The sequence below is a fragment of the Choloepus didactylus genome, chromosome 27, assembly GCF_015220235.1.
Source record: "Choloepus didactylus isolate mChoDid1 chromosome 27, mChoDid1.pri, whole genome shotgun sequence".
Lineage (NCBI taxonomy): Eukaryota > Metazoa > Chordata > Mammalia > Pilosa > Megalonychidae > Choloepus > Choloepus didactylus.
The window spans coordinates 11069832-11090712 of record NC_051333.1 but is presented as its reverse complement, the minus strand read 5'-3'; the positions used below and the strand labels follow the sequence as shown (position 1 = coordinate 11090712).

Sequence of the window (20881 nt, the reverse complement as noted above, 5' to 3'; positions counted from 1 at the left end):
TGTGATCACACTGGGCCCACCCAGGTAATTTAGGCTAATTTTCCCATCCCAAGGCCCTTAACTCAATCATGTCTGCAACATTGCAGATTGAGGTAAAGTTTGCCATTTAAGGCATCATATTTACAGATGCTGGTGATTCGGGCATGGCCATCTTTGGGGGGGGTGATTATTCTGTCTACCACATGTGCCACTGAAACACCTGAGTGGAGGTGTCAGTGGACCAAAGTGGACACCCATCCAGGTTTGGTGCTCCTAGGAGATGTCTGGGCTGAGATGGCACTTCCTGAGGGACTGGTGTACACCTGGCAATCGAAGCCACTATGTGAACAAGACCTCCCCAGAGAATCAGGCAGCTCAGGTCTAAATGTGGAAAACCACAGCATCTAGAGGACAGCGGGATGGAGCCTGCATGCTATAGAAAGAATTCGAGGGTACAGGGTGTAGTGGAAACCATCAGGGAGAGTGTTTCAGGGAGGCAGAGGCCCAAAGAGTCAAATGTTGCAGGTGAGAGATCAAGTTAGACAAGGAAGGAAAAACTACTAAAGGATCATGATATGGAGGTGGAAGTCTGAGTGGAGTGGATGGAGTGAACAGGGAGATGAAAATGGGAGAAGGAGGTTTAGATGATTCTAGAAGTTTGGCTGAGGAGAGATGAGAGAGGGTGGTTGCTGAAGAGGGATGTGAGGTCTAGGGAGGGTTTACTGAAGAGAGGAGAGATTTGAGAGTATTTAACTACCATTGGGAGGCTCCCGCTTTGCAGCTGGGAAAGGCCTCCCCAGCCCGGCATTGCCTTTCCCACGCGGCGCCCAGGGACTCGCTCTCGCCTGGGAATGCAGGCGGGAAATGAGCCGGGCCGCTTCGGGGTTAGCGGTTGACACAGCCGAGATGCCGGCACCGAGGTCTGGGGGGCTCAGAGGAAGGCAGAGGCTGGGAATGGAAGGGGCCCGGGTCCCTGAAGCGCTGCGTGACGCAGGGTCCCGCGCCCCCCCACCCCGCCCGCTGCTTGGAAATCGCGTGAATGGGACTTAAACGCGCACCGCAGAGGGCGCAGAGCTCAGGTTTCAGCCGCGCGCTCGCGGGTTGCCGCGTCGCCCGCCCGCCCGCCTGGGGGAGCAAACCAGAGCCCCAACCAGCAGACGCGCCGAGTTCAGCGACCCCAAGGCAAGGGCACCTGCGAGTACCTTCTACCCAGCCCTGGGGAGTGGGTGGAGGCGGACCTTGTCCGGGTCCCCAAGGTCCCCGCGGGCCAAGTGAGGGGGGGGGCGGGGACGGGGCGGGGCCTAAGGGCTCAGGCGCTGCAGGCGGCCGGGGGTGGAGACACAGGCTCCCCGAGGCAGCCTCCTGCCCGTGGCCCTGGGTGCGGCGCCCGGCTGGCGGCGGCTGCGATGGAGTCGGGCTGGACCCCGCTGAGCGCGCTGGGGGCGGTCACCGCCGCGTGGCTGCTGCTGTGGGGGCTTTGGGGGCTGGGCCGCACCGTCTACGTCTTCCTGCTGCCCCAGGTTCGCCGCGACGCCGCTTGGCTGCGGTCGCAAGGAGCCTGGGCAGGTGAGAGGGCTCCGCACCGTGCGGGTCGGGGGCACCCCAGGAAGCAAGAAGGTTTGACGGATGGGGCGACCAGGGGATTGCAGAAGGAGGCGGGGGGCGGGTCCCTGAGCGGGTGCAGAAGAGCAGGTTTCGGGAACCCGGGCAGATGAGGAATGAGTACAGCGACAGAGAGGGGCGGGTCCGGGTGAGCCGAGATCGTTGTAAAGGTGCGAGAAGAGCCGGGAAAGAGGAGCGGAGGGGTCGGCGCGGGAAGGATCTGGACCGGCTGAGGGTGGGTTGGGGCCAAGACCTCGGCAGGCTGGAGACGCACCCGTGCGGGGCCTGCGTGGGAGACGGCCGCTGCCTCCGACACACGCCGCCTTTTTCTCCTCTCCAGTGGTGACCGGAGCCACCTCGGGCATTGGCAGGGGTTACGCGCACGAGGTGAGCTGGGGCTTGGGGCCGTGGAGGTGGGGGGTAGGGGGTAGGACAGGAGCTTCTCATCCGCTTGCCTGGTCGGCGGCCCCCACTAAACTGCCAATTCTGTGATCTCTGTGGCTCCCTGAGGCGTCCCCTCCTCCAGGAAGCCTTCCCTGTGTCCCTGGTCTGTTCCCCTCGGGTGTTTACAGTTCCCTACTCCAGCCCCTCTCCTTCCCCCATCATCTCCCTGATTCATTCATTCAAGTGGTATTTCTTGACCACCTACTATGTGTCAGGTACATTCCAGGCGCTGGGGAGGCAGCCATGAAAGAAATAGATTTTAAAAAATAAAAGAACCATTCCCTCGGGGAGCCTATGTTCTTGTGGGGAGACAGGTGTAAATAAGATACATAAATAAAATAGCAAGTGCGTCAAATAGCGGCCGTGGGCAAGTGTGGAAATGCCCTTCGGACTTGACATTCTGGCTTGTCACCGTGTGTCACACCCACTGGACTGTGAGCCTCCGGACGGCAGGGCTGTAGCTGTGTCTGGCACAGAGCAGATGTGGGGAATTGTTTGCTGAAGACACACACACACACACACACACACACACACACACACACACACACAGCATCAGCCTCTCGGATGTACGGGGCTGTTGAGAAGTTTGGGCACAATGTCCCTCCAAAGCTGATGGGTGCTAGGTCCCACAGAACCTGTCACCCTCAGACATGCAGGTTGTGAGGGGCAGACATGCACCCACCCAAATGCTGATCGTCCCCCCATTACTGTCATCCGTTCCACAAATACTTGTTTGCTGCTCTGTTTCAAGGGGAAGGGCATTCGAGGAAGAAGGGGTGACATGTGCAAAGGCCCGGAGGCAGGGAAATCCAAAGGGTGTTTGTGGGGACACAATGAACTGTCTGCTGTGCCTGGAATTTCTTAGAGGGGCGATGGCAGGAGACCCAGGCAGGGGTCCGGCCACGCAGGGCCTCATGGGCTGCAGTGAGGAGTGTGGCTTTGTCCCATGGGCCCTGGGGAGCCAAGGCAGAGTCTAAGCAGGAGAGTCAGGGCCAGGTTTGTGCTTTAGAAAGATCCTTCTGGCTGCTGAGTGGAGAATGGATGGGAGGGGGCAAAACAGACAGGGGAGCAGGCAGGAGGCTTCGGGACCCAGAGGAGGGGAAGGGTTGGAGTGGGTCTGTCATGGTCATCCTGTGTCCCCAGTATCACCAACCAAAGACCAGAAGGTGCTCAGTAAGCACATTCTGAATGAATATATGAATGAAAGAATGAATGCTTGAATGAATGGGTTCATATCTCTCTGAGAATAAAAGCTGAAGGCTTTCCTGGGGCATTCAAGGCACCCTGCTCTGGCCTCGGTTACCCCTCGAGCTCCTACACATCCTGCATTTCACTCAGTGCCCACGGTCTCCACACTGCCCTCTGAGATGCCAGCAGGGCCTCTGCACTGGCTTTTCCTGCTGCCTGGCATACTTTTTCTCTGGAACACATGCTCCATGAGGGCAGGCTTCCATGTCCTCTTTTCACTTCTACATCCACAACACTGTGCAACACACAGTCAGCATCCAGGATATATTTGTTAACTGAGTGAAGCCACAAATGCATGAATGAATCCCTCTAGCTTGCCCGGAGAGGTCTGAACATCGTCCTCATCAGTCGAAACCTCAGCAAGTTGGAGCAAGAAGCAAAGGAGATAGGTGAGTCCAGGGGAAGCTGGCTAGGGCAGCAGCTGGGACTGGACAGGGGTGGGGACAGCGGTTGGGGCTGGGACAGGGCAGGGAGCAGGAGCTGGGGTTGGACTCTAGTCAAGGGCAGTGTCTGGGACTAGGGCAGGGCCGATGGCTAGTGGGGGACAGGGTGGCCACAGAGGCTGGACTGGGGCTTTGGCCAGAGCTGGGGTTGTGGCAGGGGTGGGACTGGCCTCCAGTGAGGGCCTTGCTCCCACACCCACCTCCCAGAGCGGCTCCATGGAAGGACCACCAGAGTGATCCAGGCCGACTTCACGGGGGGCTTGGAGATCTACGAGTCCATTGAGGCAGGCCTGAAGGACCTGGAGATTGGAGTCCTGGGTAAGTCCCCAGCCCAGCTCAGCCGCCCCCACACTTTCCCTGCCCCCTCCCTCTTTTCCACCCGGACTCCTGGGGACTGTCAGACCAACACGAGCCATGTGTCCCCCTCTTGCCCAGTGAACAACGTGGGTATGCTGTACCACACCAAAGGGTTGAGGAGACTGCTGGACACTGAGAACCTCGCCAAGGTGAGTGGGGGAACCAGGTAAGAGCCGGCTTGGTGCTGCCTCCTCAAACACTTTACTGTCCTCTATAGGACAACCGGCATAATATACCGACTTGTACTCCACTCTGAACCAAGTACACCTTCAGCCAGTTTTTTAAAAGCTACGAATCAGTGCTGTCTACCAGGTGAAGGAGGTTGCCTCCAGTGGGGTGCTCTTTTGCAGTGTCCAACCTGCACAACTGTCCAAGTCAGGCCTGTCCCACCTGGGAAAACCAGGGCCTGCCATCCAAGGGTGTGGCTTTATAAATTTCTGTTTGGGACCCATCTTGAACCCACAGCTTCTCTTCTCTTAATCACCTCCACACACATGCTCACGCTTCTGATGGGACTCAGACGGCCACTTGTACCTTGGTTTCAGCTGCCAATCTCTTTTGTTGAATTCAAATGTTATTTCCTTTAGTTGTTTTTTTTTTCCTTTAGTTTTTATTTTTTTTACCTGAGTTAGATATAAGGAGTCAATTAGTTCTACGGGGCTTGTTAAAGAATGTGGTATATCCCAAACCCATCTTCTATTTTTCAGCATCGGCACTATTGAGATTTGGGGCTGGAAAAATCTTCGTGGGGGGCCGTCCCGTGCATTGTAGGACAGTGAGCAGCACCCCTGGCCTCTACCCACTAGATGTCAGTAGCAGCCCACTCTATAGTTGTGAAAACCAAAAATGTCTCCAGACATTGCCAAGTGTCCTCTGGGGCCAAAATCACCTCCAGTTGAGAATCACTGTCCTAGAAAGGCTACCACTGTGAACTTAAAAAATCATAACCTCATACCTTTAAATAATATGTGCATAGGGTACATCTTGATTTTTCAGTTTTAGCCATTATCTAGCAAGTATTTCTCTTTCACATACACTTCTGCCCCCACCACAAGCCCAGCCCTCCAGGCCTCCCATCCCCCAGCATGATATTTCATAGATGAAGCTCCAAAGTCACCTTCCCAGGTGTTCTGGTTTGCTAAAGCTGCCGTTAAGCAAAATACTGGAAATGGACTGGCTTTTAAAAAGGGGATTTATTAGGTTACAAATCTACAGTTCTAAGGCCATAAAAGTGTCCAAACTAAGGCATCAACAAGAGGATACCTTCAGTGAAGGAAGGCCAGTGGCATCCAGAACACCTCTGTCAGCTGGGTAGGCACGTGGCTGGCGTCTGCTGGTCCTTTGCTTCCGGGTTGCATTCAAAATGGCTTTCTCCAGAAAGTCTCTGGGCTTCTGTCTCTCTTAGCTTCTCTCAGCTCTCTGCTTGTTTCTCCTGGGGTGTTACTTTTTAAGCATCTGGAAGCTCTCTCTTACCTTTTCAGAGGGAGACTCTGGGCTTCATCTCTTAGCTTAGCATCTCCAAAGCTTCTTCTGTCTGACGCTCCCAGTGTCTCCAAGACTCTGGGTTTGTGTTGGCAATTAGCTTCTCCCAGGAGCAAACTCTGGATTACATATCTTAGCTTCTCTCCAGAATGTCTCTCTCAGCTTCCCTGAGCCCCTTGTTTCCATGAGCTCTCTTAGAGGACTCCAGTGATCTAATTAAGACCCACCCAGAATGGGTGGTGTCACATCTCCATGGAAGTAATATAATAAAAGGTCTCACCCTCATTTGGGTGAGTCACATCTCCATGGAAACGCTCAATCGAAAGCTTCCATCCAACAAGATTGGATTAAAAGATCATGGTGCTTCTGGGGTCCATAACAGTTTCAAACCGGCACCCCAGGAATATGAAAACACTGTCCACAGCTGAGCCATGTCGTGAGCTGAGATTGCTTTCCCTTTATTGAACAGTGTTTTATTCTCCTGGGGGTTAGTAACTGTCTTGATTTTTCATCTGCTGGGATTTGTCTGTACTTAGTGCTACTTCAACTCCAAAATGTAAGACCAAAATATGTTTAAAAAATAAAAAAAACACTCAACTACATCAGATACCCTAACACATTTCAAATTCTTGAAGAAATCTCTCCAAAAGCCTCCTGTCTTGTTCATGTCTAGACTGGTTAACCTCTGTGCTAAGCATCCTGGGACCTCCTTTCCCCTTCATCCTAGGAAGCCCCTGTTTTCTCTATCATATGTCACAGTGTTTCTTGGTTCACTCCCTCATTTTGTTGGAGCGTATTCTTTAGTAGCCTTCTGAGAAAGGATACATGGACAGCAAAATTTTCAGCTGTTTTTATCAGGTGTGACTTTGGGTAAATGACTTAATGTCTCTGAGCCTCGGTTTCCTATCCATAAAATGGGAATAAACATGTTTGCTGGCCTCACAGGGTTGTTGTGAGAGTGGAACGGAGTGACGCACAGAAATGAAATAATGCACCTAAACCTGGGTTGTGTGCTTAATAAATGTTAGCTCTTATTATTAGACATAAAACAGATAAGGATGATTTTTTAAATCTTAAATATTTTTATTTCAAAAGAACCATGTATGTATGCTCATTTTATAAAATTAAAAGAGAGGCCAATTGTTTATTCTGCTTATGGTATTAGAAGAAGTTGGTTTAGACTAATCTTGCCAATGAGAACGCTTAGCAAAGCTGGATAAAATGACTGTTTAAAAGCATCATACAACTACCAAGGCATTGAGGAATTTTAGCACCAAGATTTGAGAGGGGAGAACATCCAAGACATTTGGAGCTATGTTTACCTTCAAGGTGGAGAAGAGTTTAAGAACTTTTGATTCTGGGCAACATATAATGTAGTTCAAAGCCTTGAAACCCATCACCCCAGACCCCTGAGGCTTTTGGTTGAGACCCTCAAGAACTGTAATCCAGGAGTTAGGGTAAAATGGAAATAAACTAGGCTTCTTCAGAACTGAAGCCCATTTTTGAATGATCTCAATCCCTGTTTGGGTTAAAGTGATCTGTTCTTCAGGAACATGCATGCAAGTGTCCTAAACAAAATAAATAGCTAATCGAGCCCCATGATTCAGACCAAGAGTTGTACACCATAACACAGTAAGCCTTATTGCAGCCATTCCACTAAAATGGCTAATAGTAAAGTGTTGGCAGAGGTGAGGGCATGCTCTGCCCGTGGGCATGTAAATTTGGACAATTTTGGAAAACCGTTTGGCAGTACTTCCTAAGATTGAAAGTATGCATGCACCGTGATCCATACATTTCACTCCTGGTTATATATGAGTGCACATGTGTTCCAAAATAATTTATTTGTGCTAGCCCCAAACTGGACAAAACCTAAATGTCAGTCAGTAATTGACTGGGTAAATAAAGCCTCATGTATTCATATTATAATAGGATATTCTGACAGTAAATGTGAATGGACTTCCGCTCTACCAAAATGTGGGTAAATCTCACAAATACATTAGACAAAAGAAGGCAGAGATGAGAGAGCACATGTTGAACAGTTACACATACTTAACGTTCAAAACCAGGCAAAACTATTCAAGAGGGTGTTGGAGATCAGGACAGTGGTTAACTTTGGGGAGGAGGCAAGGGGGAGGAAGGCAAATAAGGAAGCATCTGGGAGAATGCTGCTGTTCTCCTAATATGGGTATGAGGTTAAATATTTGTGTTCTGCTTTGTACCCTAAAGATTTGTACTCTTTGATCTGTGTATGTTATACTTTTATAAAATGTTTACAGATGCTGTAGAGAAATCCAGAGGGAGAACTTTATGAAATAGGTGAAAATGTTCCTTCTTCCTCCACCCCACTCCCCAAAAGTGGTCCCCAATTTGAAATCTGTGGGTGTTCTTTCTCTCTCTATATATGGAAGGGCATATATGTATTTTCTTTAATCCAGTTGGCAGCCTACTGTTCTGCACTTTGCCTGGTTCAAGTAGCAATATATCTTGGGGCTCATTCTCTGCAGAATAAAAACAGCTGATTCATTCCTTTTACTTGTTGCACACTGATCCACAAACTGCTAAACGACATTCAACCATTCCCCTACTGAGGAGCAGTCAGGGTGTTGCCAATTATTTGTGACCACGACTAGGTGTTGCAGTGACTACATATTCATTTTCCATATGCATGTGTATCGTGGAGAGGAATAAATCCTAGAAGTGGAGTTTCTGGATCAAAGGATATGTGCATTTTAAATTTTAGTGTAGGTGCTATTTCTTTTTTTTTTTTTTTATCTTCATTTTATTGAGATATATTCACATACCACGCAGTCATACAAAACAAATCGTACTTTCGATTGTTTACAGTACCATTACATAGTGGTACATTCATCACCCAAATCAATCCCTGACACCTTCATTAGCACACACACAAAAATAACAAGAATAATAATTAGAGTGAAAAAGAGCAATTGAAGTAAAAAAGAACACTGGGTACCTTTGTCTGTTTGTTTCCTTCCCCTATTTTTCTACTCATCCATCCATAAACTAGACAAAGTGGAGTGTGGTCCTTATGGCTTTCCCAATCCCACTGTTACCCCTCATAAGCTACATTTTTATACAACTGTCTTCGAGATTCATGGGTTCTGGGTTGTAGTTTGATAGTTTCAGGTATCCACCACCAGCTACCCCAATTCTTTAGAACCTAAAAAGGGTTGTCTAAAGTGTGCATAAGAGTGCCCACCAGAGTGACCTCTCGGCTCCTTTTGGATTCTCTCTGCCACTGAAGCTTATTTCATTTCCTTTCACATCCCCCTTTTGGTCAAGAAGATGTTCTCCGTCCCACGATGCCAGGTCTACATTCCTCCCCGGGAGTCATATTCCACGTTGCCAGGGAGATTCACTCCCCTGGGTGTCTGATCCCACGTAGGGGGGAGGGCAGTGATTTCACTTTCACCTTTCAAGTTGGCTTAGCTAGAGAGACAGGGCCACATCTGAGCAACAAAGAGGCATTCGGGAGGGAGGCTCTTAGGCACAACCATAGGGAGGCCTAGCCTCTCCTTTGCAGCAACCGTCTTCCCAAGGGGTAAAACCTGTGGTAGAGGGCTCAACCCATCAAACCACCAGTCCCTATGTCTGTGGTCATGTTAGCAACCATGGAGGTGGGTAGGCGAATACTCCTGCATTCTCCACAGGCTCCTCAAGGGGCACTGCATCTTTTTTTTTTCCTTGTTTTTTTTTTTTTTTTTTTAACTTTTCTCTTCTTTTTTAAATCAACTGTATGAAAAAAAAGTTAAAAGAAAACAAACATACAATAAAAGAACATTTAAAGAGACCATAACAAGGGAGTAAGAAAAAGACAACTAACCTAAGATAACTGCTTAACTTCCAACATGTTCCTACTTTACCCCAAGAAAGTTACCTAATGTAGCAACATTTCTGTGAACTTGCTCCTACGATATCCATCAGAAATTAACAGACCATAGTCATTCCTGGGCATCCCCAGAACGTTAAATAGCTTATCTGTTCTTGGATTATTGTTCCCCCTTCCTTAATTGCTCTCTATTGCTAGTTCCCCTACATTCTACATTATAAGCCATTTGTTTTATATTTTTCAAAGTTCACATTAGTGGTAGCATATAATATTTCTCTTTTTGTGCCTGGCTTATTTCACTTAGCATTATGTCTTCAAGGTTCATCCATGTTGTCATATGTTTCACGAGATCGTTCCTTCTTACTGCCGCGTAGTATTCCATCGTGTGTATATACCACATTTTATTTATCCACTCATCTGTTGAAGGACATTTGGGTTGTTTCCATCTTTTGGCAATTGTGAATAATGCTGCTATGAACATTGGCGTGCAGATATCTGTTCGTGTCACTGCTTTCCGATCTTCCGGGTATATACCGAGAAGTGCAATCGCTGGGTCGAATGGTAACTCTATATCTAGTTTTCTAAGGAACTGCCAGACTGACTTCCAGAGTGGCTGAACCATTATACAGTCCCACCAACAGTGAATAAGAGTTCCAATTTCTCCACATCCCCTCCAGCATTTGTAGTTTCCTGTTTGTTTAATGGCAGCCATTCTAACCGGTGTTAGATGGTATCTCATTGTGGTCTTAATTTGCATCTCTCTAATAGCTAGTGAAGCTGAACATTTTTTCATGTGTTTCTTGGCCATTTGTATTTCCTCTTCAGAGAACTGTCTTTTCATATCTTTTGCCCATTTTTTAATTGGGCCGACTGTACTATTGTCATTGAGTTGTAGGATTTCTTTATATATGCAAGATATCAGTCTTTTGTCAGATACATGGTTTCCAAAAATTTTTTCCCATTGAGTTGGCTGCCTCTTTACCTTTTTGAGAAATTCCTTTGAGGTGCAGAAACTTCTAAGCTTGAGACGTTCCCATTTATCTATTTTCTCTTTTGTTGCTTGTGCTTTGGGTGTAAAGTCTAGGAAGTGGCCGCCTAATACAAGGTCTTGAGGATGTTTTCCTACATTATCTTCTAGGAGTTTTATGGTACTTTCTTTATATTGAGATCTTTGGTCCATTTTGAGTTAATTTTTGTGTAGGGGGTGAGGTAGGGGTCCTCTTTCATTCTTTTGGATATGGATATCCAACTCTCCCAGCCCCATTTGTTGAAAAGACCATTATGACCCAGTTCAGTGACTTTGGGGGCCTTATCAAAGATCAGTCGGCCATAGATCTGAGGGTCTATCTCCGAATTCTCAATTCGATTCCATTGATCTATATGTCTATCTTTGTGCCAGTACCATGCCGTTTTGGCAACTGTGGCTTTATAATAAGCTTCAAAGTCAGGGAGTGTAAGTCCTCCCACTTCGTTTTTCTTTTTTAGAGTGTCTTTAGCAATTCGAGGCATCTTCCCTTTCCAAATAAATTTGATAACTAGCTTTTCCAAGTCTGCAAAGTAGGTTGTTGGAATTTTGATTGGGATTGCATTGAATCTGTAGATGAGTTTGGGTAGAATTGACATCTTAATGACATTTAGTCTTCCTATCCATGAACATGGAATATTTTTCCATCTTTTAAGGTCCCATTCTATTTCTTTTAGTAGAGTTATGTAGTTTTCTTTGTATAGGTCTTTTACATCTTTGGTTAAGTTTATTCCTAGGTACTTGATTTTTTAGTTGCTATTGAAAATGGTATCTTTTTCTTGAGTGTCTCTTCAGTTTGTTCATTTCTAGCATATAGAAACATTACTGACTTATGTGCATTAACCTGTATCCAGCTACTTTGCTAAATTTGTTTATTAGCTCTAGTAGCTGTATCGTCGATTTCTCAGGGTTTTCTAGATATAAGATCATATCATCTGCAAACAATGACAGTTTTACTTCTTCTTTTCCAATTTGGATGCCTTTTATTTCTTTGTCTTGCCGGATTGCCCTGGCTAGCACTTCCAGCACAATGTTGAATAACAGTGGTGACAGCGGGCATCCTTGTCTTGTTCCTGATCTTAGAGGGAAGGCTTTCAGTCTCTCACCATTGAGTACTATGCTGGCTGTGGGTTTTTCATATATGGTCTTTATCATGTTGAGGAAGTTTCCTTCAATTCCTACCTTTTGAAGTGTTTTTATCAAAAAGGGATGTTGGATTTTGCCAAATGCTTTTTCAGCATCTATTGAGATGATCAATTGATTTTTCCCTTTTGACTTGTTAATGTGTTGTAATACATTGATTGATTTTCTTATGTTGAACCATCCTTGCATGCCTGGAATAAACCCCACTTGGTCATGGTGTATGATTTTTTTAATGTGTCTTTGGATTCGATTTGCAAGTATTTTGTTGAGGATTTTTGCATCTATATTCATTAAGGAGATTGGCCGGGTAGTTTTTCCTTTTTTGTAGCATCTTTGCCTGGTTTTGGTATTAGATTGATGTTAGCTTCATAAAATGAGTTAGGTAGTGTTCCATTTTCTTCAATGTTTTGAAAGAGTTTGAGTAAGATTGGTGTCAGTTCTTTCTGGAAAGTTTGGTAGAATTCCCCTGTGAAGCCATCTGGCCCTGGGCATTTATTTGTGGGAAGATTTTTGATGACTGATTGGATCTCTTTGCTTGTGATGGGTTGGTTGAGGTCTTCTTTTTCTTCTCTGGTCAGTCTAGGTTGTTCATATGTTTCCAGGAAATTGTCCATTTCCTCTACATTATCCAGTTTGTTGCCATACAGTTGTTCATAGTATCTTCTTATAATTTTTTTAATTTCTTCAGGATCTGCAGTTATGTCACCTTTTTCATTCATTATTTTGTTTATATGGGTCTTCTCTCTGTTTGATTTTGTCAGTCTAGCTAGGGGCTTGTCAATCTTGTTGATCTTCTCAAAGAACCAACTTTTGGTGATATTTATCCTCTCTATTGTTTTTTTGTTCTCTATGTCATTTATTTCTGCTTTAATCCTTGTTATTTCTTTTCTTGTACTTGGTTTAGGATTGGTTTGCTGTTCATTTTCTAGCTTCTTCAGTTGATCCATTAGTTCTTTGATTTTGGCTCTTTCTTCCTTTTTAATATATGCGTTAGTGCTATAAATTTCCCCCTTAGCACTGCTTTTGCTGCATCCCATAGGTTTTGGTATGTTGTGTTCTCATTTTCATTCGTCTCTATATATTTAGCAATTTCTCTTGCTATTTCTTCTTTAACCCACTGATTGTTTAGGAGTGTGTTGTTTAACCTCCAGGTATTTGTGAATTTTCTAAGTCTCTGATGGTTATTGACTTCTAATTGTATTCCATTGTGGTCAGAGAATGTGCTTTGAATAATTTCAATCTTTTTAAATTTATTGAGGCTTGTTTTATGTCCCAGCATATGATCTATTCTGGAGAAAGTTCCATGAGCACTAGAAAAGTATGTGTATCCTGGTGATTTGGGATGTAATGTCCTGTATATGTCTGTTAAATCTAATTCATTTATCAGATTGTTTAGGTTTTCAATTTCCTTATTGGTCTTCTGTCTGGTTGATCTATCTATAGGAGACAGTGATGTGTTGAAGTCTCCCACAATTATTGTGGAAACATCAATTGCTTCCTTTAGTTTTGCCAGTGTTTCTCTCATGTATTTTGTGGCACCTTGATTGGGTGCATAGACGTTTACGATTGTTATTTCTTCTTGCTGAATTGCCCCTTTTATTAGTATGTAGTGGCCTTCTTTGTCTCTCAAAACATCCCTGCATTTGAAGTCTATTTTATCTGAGATTAATATTGCTACACCTGCTTTCTTTTGGCTGTAGCTTGCATGAAATATTTTTTTCCATCCTTTCACTTTCAGTTTCTTTGTGTCCCTGTGTCTAAGATGAGTCCCTTGTATGCAACATATTGATGGTTCATTTTTTTTGATCCATTCTGCGAATCTATATCTTTTAATTGGGGAGTTTAATCCATTTACATTCAACGTTATAACCGTGAAGGCATTTCTTGAATCGGCCATCTTATCCTTTGGTTTAAGTTTGTCATATTTTTCCCCTCTGTCTATTAATATCCTTTATTGTACCCATACCGAATCTCTTTAGTACTGAACCTTTCTCCAAGTCTCTCTGTCCTTTCTTTGTTTCTCTGTCTGTAGGGCTCCCTTCAGTATCTCCAGTAGGGCAGGTCTCTTGTTAGCAAATTCTCTCAGCACTTGTTTGTCTGTGAAAAATTTAAGCTCTCCCTCAAATTTGAAGGAGAGCTTTGCTGGATAAAGTATTCTTGGCTGGAAATTTTTCTCACTCAGAATTTTAAATATATCATGCCACTGCCTTCTCACCTCCCACTGCCTTCTCACCTCCATGGTGGCTGCTGAGTAGTCACTACTTAGACTGATGCTGTTTCCTTTGTATGTGGTGAATTGCTTTTCTCTTGCTGCTTTCAGAACTTGCTCCGTCTCTTCTGTGTTTGACAGTGTGATCAGTATATGTCTCGGAGTGGGTTTATTTGGATTTATTCTATTTGGGGTTCACTGAGCATTTATGATTTGTGTATTTATGTTGTTTAGAAGATTTGGGAAGTTTTCCCCAACAATTTCTTTGAATACTCTTCCTAGACCTTTACCCTTTTCTTCCCCTTCTGGGACACCAATGAGTCTTATATTTGGACGTTTCATATTATCTATCATATCCCTGAGGTCCATTTCGATTTTTTCAATTTTTTTCCCCATTCTTTCTTTTATGCTTTCATTTTCCATTCTGTCATCTTCGAGGTCACTGATTCGTTGTTCAGCTTCCTCTAGTCTTGTACTATGAGTGTCCAGAATCTTTTTAATTTGGTCAACAGTTTCTTTAATTTCCATAAGATCATCCATTTTTTTATTTAGTCTTGCAATGTCTTCTTTATGCTCTTCTAGGGTCTTCTTGATTTCCTTTGTCTCCCGTACTATGGTCTCATTGTTCATCTTTAGTTCTTTGAGTAGCTGCTCTTCTGGTCTTTTGATTTGGGTGCTTGGGCTTGGGTTATCCATATCGTCTGGTTTTTTCATATGCTTTATAATTTTCTGTTGTTTTTGGCCTCGTGGCATTTGCTGAACTTGATAGGGTTCTTTTAGGATTTGTAGACCAATTGAAGTCCTTATCTCTAATTTATCAGATCTACAGCTTCGTGGGGTACACTTTCTCTAACGAACCAGCAGGTGGCGTCCACGAGCCACCTGTTCTCCACAAGCCAGTTCTCCCCTGCTTAGCCTTTTTGGTGAGTGGGGGAGTGAGTCTCGTGGGGTCCAATTGGTGTACCAAGCTTGCGTGTGTAGTTGGTGTTGCCTGCCCTGTGTATGGGGCGTGTTTCTGGGCAGTCAGGGAGGGGGGGGGTGGCTCTAACAATCAAATCTCCCTGGTGATCCTAGAGTTTTAAAGCTGCTGCAATAGTCTAATCCTTCAGTTCAGTCCTGCCACAGTTTGTCTCTGCCACTGACCCACAAGTCCTTGGTATTGGCGTATGGCTCCTGAGACTTGCAAGTGGGCCCCTCTTCCAGGCCGTGCGCCCCGGGTCCTCTGTTGAGGGATGACTGTGCTATGTCACAGGTGAGTGCCGTCCTCCCAGGGCAGTTCTGGGCTGCTGGGCTGTGTAGGGAGGCTCCCAGTCTGCTGAAATGATGGCTGAATGGGGCTTTGTTAATTCACACTGCTCTACCTTCCCAACTCTGGGACAATCAGCTGAGGTTGCAGGGAAGGCTAATGTCCACGCCCAGTTTTGTGGTGTGTGCCTGTTATTTGAAGCACTTCCGTCACATTGGGTTGCCTGGGGCAGTTCTGGGCTATGGGGCTGGCGATGGGCAGGAGTGTTTCCTGTCCACCAGGATGATGGCTGTGAGCGGACACCCCCCTTTTCTTGGGAAGTTGTGGTGTTTAGTGAATTTTCTCAGCCGTTGGATTATTCCGTTTTGTCTCAGAGCTCTCCTAGTTCTGCTCTTGACTTGACCTGCCCAAATTGCAAGTCTTTGAAGTTTTCTGTATTGGGCTTCTTAGAGTAATTGTTTTAGAAAAAGAAAAAAGGATTAAAACAAACAAACAAAAAAGGGCCCTCCTCAGAGATCTAATGGGTTATTGAAATGCTAAGAGACAAAGCAACCAGGGCCATTAAGGAAAGGTCCACAGGGCAGAGAGATCAGCTTTTCTTCAGGATTTGCATATGCGCGTCAGGGCCCTTCCCCTATCTATGTTCACCAGAACTCCAAAAATCCTCCGCTTTTATTTTGGAGTTTTTCGTGTTGTTTTTTTTTTTTTTTCTATGCCTGTCTCCTCTCTGCTGGGCTGGCTGCTCTCAGATTCTCTGGTGTCTGGTCTCAGTCTATCTATGGTTGGAGTTTGGATCAGTAGAATGAGTTTCCGATACGGGCTGCTACTGCAGTTCTCCCTTCTCCTTCCCGGAGCTGACAGCCCCTCCTCCCACGGGACTGAGCCTGGCAGGGAGGGGCACGGGTCCCCTGGCCGCAAAAACTTACAGATTTCGCTGATCTCAGCAGTTCCACGTTTTCATGAGTGTTGGATGATGTATGCCCAAAGTCAGATTGCTCTGTGGTGTCCAGTCCATGCAGTTCCTGGCTTTCTACCTACTTTCCTGGAGGAGTAACTAAAACATACAGCTCACCAGTCTGCCATCTTGCCCCACCTCCCAGGTGCTATTTCTTAAAAAATGTGTTCCATTGAAAAAGGACTGGAACAAAAAGTCAAATGACCCAATTTAAAAATGGGCAAAGGACTTGAATTGACATATTTGCAAAGAAGGAAAACCAGTGGCCAATAAGCCCTTGAAAACATGCTGAACCTCATTAGTCAATGGGCGAATGCAAATCAAAACCACAGTGAGATACTAGATGGCTACTCAAAAAAAAAAAAAAAAAAAAAAAAAGGAAAATAAGTGTTGGTGAGGATGTGGAGAAACTGCCGGAACCCTTGTAAATTGCTGCTGGAATGTCAAATGGTGCAGCCACTGTGGAAAACTTGGAGAGTTCCTCCTTCCTCCGGAATTACCATGTGACCCAGCAATCTACTCCTAGGTGTATACCCAAAAGAAAGAAAGCAGGAACTCAGTTACCTGTTTATCGCAGCATCATTCACAGTAGTCAAAAGGTGGAAATAACCCAAATATCCGGTCATCGGATGGATGAGCAAACAAAATGTGGTCTATCCATACAATGGAATATTGTTCAGCCTTAAAAAGGAACAAATTTCTGATACATGCCACAGCATGGATGAACCTTAAAACATTAAGCTGAGGGAAATAAGCCAGACACGAAAGACAAATATTGTATGATTTCCCGTATATGAAATACTTGGAATGAACAAAGTCGTGGAGACAGAAAATAGAATAGAATAGAGGTTACCAGGAGGTGGCAGGAAGAGAGAATGGGGAGTTAATCCTTAAAGGATACAGAGTTTCTGTTTGGGATGATGAAGATGTTCTAGAAGTCAATAGTGGTGATATCAATACATTGTGAATGTACTTAATGCCACCGAATTGCAACGTCAAAAATGGTTGAAATGATCATTGTTCTGGTTTGCTAATGCTGCCACTATGCAAAACACCAGAAATGTATTGGCTTTTACAAAGGGATTTATTAAGTTACAAATTTACAGTCTGAAGGCCATGAGAATGTCCAAATTAAGGCGTCAACACGAGCATACCTTCACCAAAGGAAAGCCAGTGGTGCCCGGAAAACTTCCGTTAGCTGGGAAGGCAAGTGGCTGGCATCTGCTGATCCCGGATTATGTTCCAGCTCCTGTATGTTATTCAAAATGCTGCTCTTAGGGTGTTTTGTCCTCTCTTACCTTCTCTGGAGCCAACTCTGAGCTACCATTTCCAAAGTGTCAGCGAATTCTGCTTTCAGTGGCCAACTCCAAACTGTCTCTCTGAGCTGCTCTCCAAAATGTCATTCTCAGCTGCTCTGAGGTCCTTCTGTTTGTGAGCTATTTTATAGGACTCCAGTGATTAAATCAAGACTCACCCTGAATGGGTGTGGCCAATATCTCTATAGAAATAATTTAATCAAATATTTCACCCATAGTTGACTGAGTCACATCTCCATGGAAGCAATCAAAGGATTCCAAGCTAATCAACACTAATACATCTGCCTCCCCAAGATTTCATTAAAGAATATGGCTTTTGGCAGGACATAATACATCCAAACTAGCAGAGTCATTTTTGTTATGGATGTCTTACCACAACAAAAGGGAATCTAAGGAATAAAAAAGCCTGGGAGTTGTGGCAGGACAGGTGAAGGGCAGGAGTGATGGGCTCCTTTTCCCTCCCCAGGGCCTGTCGGATATCGTGAACTGCAACATGATGTCGGTGACCCAGGTGAGCTGGGCTCCCAGGGGCAGGGGGCTGGGGTCAGTGCAGCTCTGACCATTCCGGTGGTCTCCGGCCCACCACCACCACCCAGGCACTGGGCCTGGCATGGAGGGGGCTGTCCAGGGATGTTCCCTGAGGGAAAGTAGGGGGCTGGGAGTCCCTGGGAGCCCCTGGGAGCAGGTAAGAGGATTGGAAAGTGAAGTTCCCGTCCTCACTGCGCTTCTCTCCAGATGATCCGAATCATCCTGCCCCAGATGGTCTCCAGGTAAGGAGCAGCCTCTCTCCAGGACTGAATCCTTCACCCTCCCTGCCACCCCCTCCAGGCCCTTTCCATTCTCCAGCTGCCACCCCCCCCCCACCTTTCCAACTCTTCCCTGTCCCTCCCGGCGTCTCAGATTCGGTGGGGGGTCACCAGGACCCTCTTCCCACCACCACCCAAGTGCTTCCTCCCGTAGGGGCAGAGGCGTCATCATCAACATCTCCTCCGAGGCTGAAAATAGCCTCAAACCTTTCATGGCAGCCTACGCGGCCACCAAGGTACCCAGAGCCCCGCGCACCCAAGGCCGGGCCGTGCTGCCTGCGCCCCCTCCGGCTGCACTTCACCTTGGCGTCGAAGTTCCTGGTGGGAAAGCCCTGAGGAGGGAGGCCACGTGCCACCCGAGCCCGGGAAGATTCATCAGTCAGCCCGATCGCGGTGGTGGTGGTGGTGGTGGTGGGGAGCAGATAGCCCCCTGGGCGAGCCAGAATTTATGTATTTGTTTTCAAAAGAGAAACGGAGGCTGGAGTCAAAAGAACAGCCAGAACCTAGCAGCAAACGCCCGGAGACTGGCCCGGCGGGAAGGGACAGTGGGGGCGTGGGCACCTGGGGGAGGGTCCAGCAGACCCCGGCCTTTGGGAAGCCAGCCGGGGGGAGCCCCGGATCATGCCTGTGTCAGGGGCAGAGCTGGGGAGGACGTGGGTGGGCACGCAGGGCCCCGCGGAGCCGGGCCGCTGCGCAGGGCGGGTTCTTGGGCCTGGGACCCTCCTCTTCTTCCTCCACAGGCCTTTGTGCGAAGCTTCTCGGGGGCGGTGGGAGCCGAGTACCTCTCTCGGGGTATCACCATTCAGGTGGCTGACAGCGGGTCGGGGCCCCTAAGGGACATGGCTGGGGTGGGATCTAGAAGCGGGGGTTGTCCCGGAGCGGGTGGGAGCTCAAAGACCGTGGAGGCCCCTAGGGGCGAGGCCTTCGGGGGGGCGCCAAGGGGGCGGGGACGCCAAGGGGGCGGGGTCCCCGGGAAGACAGGGACCCCCGGGGGTTTCAGCCCCGAAGCGCTCAGAAGCGCGGGTTCTCCTGGGGGCGGGGCCTCTCGAGGGGCGGGGCCTGCCGGGGGAGGAGCCTCGGAGACCTGGCTGGGAAGGGGCGCGGGGTAGGGGACTCTTTCCTTTACCCCCCTTTTACCCGCAGACGGTGAGCCCCCTTTTCGTCTCCACAAATATGACCCAAAACATCAGCCCCGGGCTGCTGGTGAAGGGCGCCGAAGACTACGCGCGGCAGGCCTTGGACACCCTGGGCCTGTCCTCCCACACCTCCGGGTGCCTCAGCCACGCTGTGCAGGTGCCTCGTGGCGCAGCCGAAGGCAGAGGGCTGGCTGGGGCGTTCCCTGGTGCAAGAGGGGAGGGGGCCCGAGGACGGGAGGGCAAAGGCCAAGGGCAGCCGTGCCCTGATCCCTGGTGTCGCTCCCTTCCAGAATTTCCTGCTGCGCGTCACCTTGTTCAATCGTTTTTACCCAAGTCAGTTGGCAGTTAAGTTGACACCTCGGATTTTGTGGTTGGTTGAGCCAAAGCTGACCAAGATGACTTGAGGAGGGTGTGGCCGGCAGGGCCGCTTGTCGGTCCCCTCCTCTCTGCCATCGTGGGCTGAGGCTGCTGACAAAGAGTCCCACACCGTCGGAAGAGATGGACAGACAGGCCGATGGACCCTGGACACCTGGACATTGATTGAGTGATAAGAATGGCACCTCCAAAATGGGGTTTTCAATATGTGGTACTGAGACAACTATAGAGCCTCTTGCAGAAAAGCAAACTATAAAAAATATGCTAAGATTGTGGTAGTGATGATTGCACAAGTTTGTGATTATAGGAAAAACCACTGAATGGTACACTTCAAACAGGTGAATTTTATATTATGCCCATTATATCTCATTCAAGATAATTTTTTTTTAAATAGAGACCTCCCTCCCCAAAAAAACAGAAAATATTAAATTGTATCCAGTCATGAAAGGGGGAGCGGTAACCTAATATGTTCAGAATGTATCACCAGGTTGAACTTTAAAAGTTTGGAAAGAATCTGGGGTGAGGGTAGCTCGTTAGTGGGAATATAAGGAAGAATGCTTTGTGGGTGGTTTGGGTTGAAAGGGGTTGTTTAGAGTCATGTATGTCACCGATTAACACAAATTTAAATAAGCTCTTGCATGAACTGGTACAAATGCATGACCCCGGTACAAAGCGTTAATAATAGAGTGGTATATGGGGAAAAATACCTATTGCAAGCTACAGACAGTAATCCCTTAAAATTCTTTCATCAACAGTAACTGGTGTGCCACGATAATACCAGGGGTCAATAATGGGGAGGATAAGGGATATGGGGTGTTTTGGGTTTTCATTTTTTCTGTGCCTGTGTGATAACTTTCTTTTTGGAGTAATGAAAATGCTCTAAAAGTGAGTATGATGATGATGATTGAAATTCTGAGTGATGATGTGGTGAGATATTGATTGTGTGATGTGGATGGACTATATGATAAATGAATATATCTCAATAAAATCTGCAAAAAATGTTGTATCCAGTCCTCACATCACGCACCAACATAAACTCCAGCTGAATCAGAAATCTCCAAGTACACAAGGAAACACTAGGACTGGAAGAATTCAAGCTGGATTTCTTTAGCTCTTGGGAGTGAAAGTGTCTCACTATGATTTTTTTTTAATTTCAATTTTTTAAATTTATTGAGGCTTGTTTTATGTCCCAGCATATGGTCTATTCTGGAGAAAGTTCTATGATCACTAGAGAAGAATGTGTATCTGGTGATTTGGGATGTGATG

The 20881-nt window shown here is 46.7% G+C and overlaps 1 protein-coding gene across 1 annotated transcript; it reads left to right on the top strand.

Annotated features, from left to right (window-relative positions):
• Positions 1–1177: 1177 nt before the first annotated feature.
• LOC119521776 (very-long-chain 3-oxoacyl-CoA reductase-B-like) lies at positions 1178–19890 on the top strand. Its single transcript, XM_037820431.1, has 11 exons — positions 1178–1545; positions 1922–1968; positions 3587–3662; positions 3924–4034; positions 4152–4222; positions 17765–17809; positions 18034–18068; positions 18259–18340; positions 18845–18910; positions 19248–19397; positions 19531–19890. The coding sequence occupies exons 1-11, from the start codon at positions 1386–1388 to the stop codon at positions 19642–19644; spliced, it is 957 nt and encodes a 318-aa protein (XP_037676359.1). The 5' UTR covers positions 1178–1385; the 3' UTR covers positions 19645–19890.
• The last annotated feature ends 991 nt before the right edge of the window (positions 19891–20881 follow it).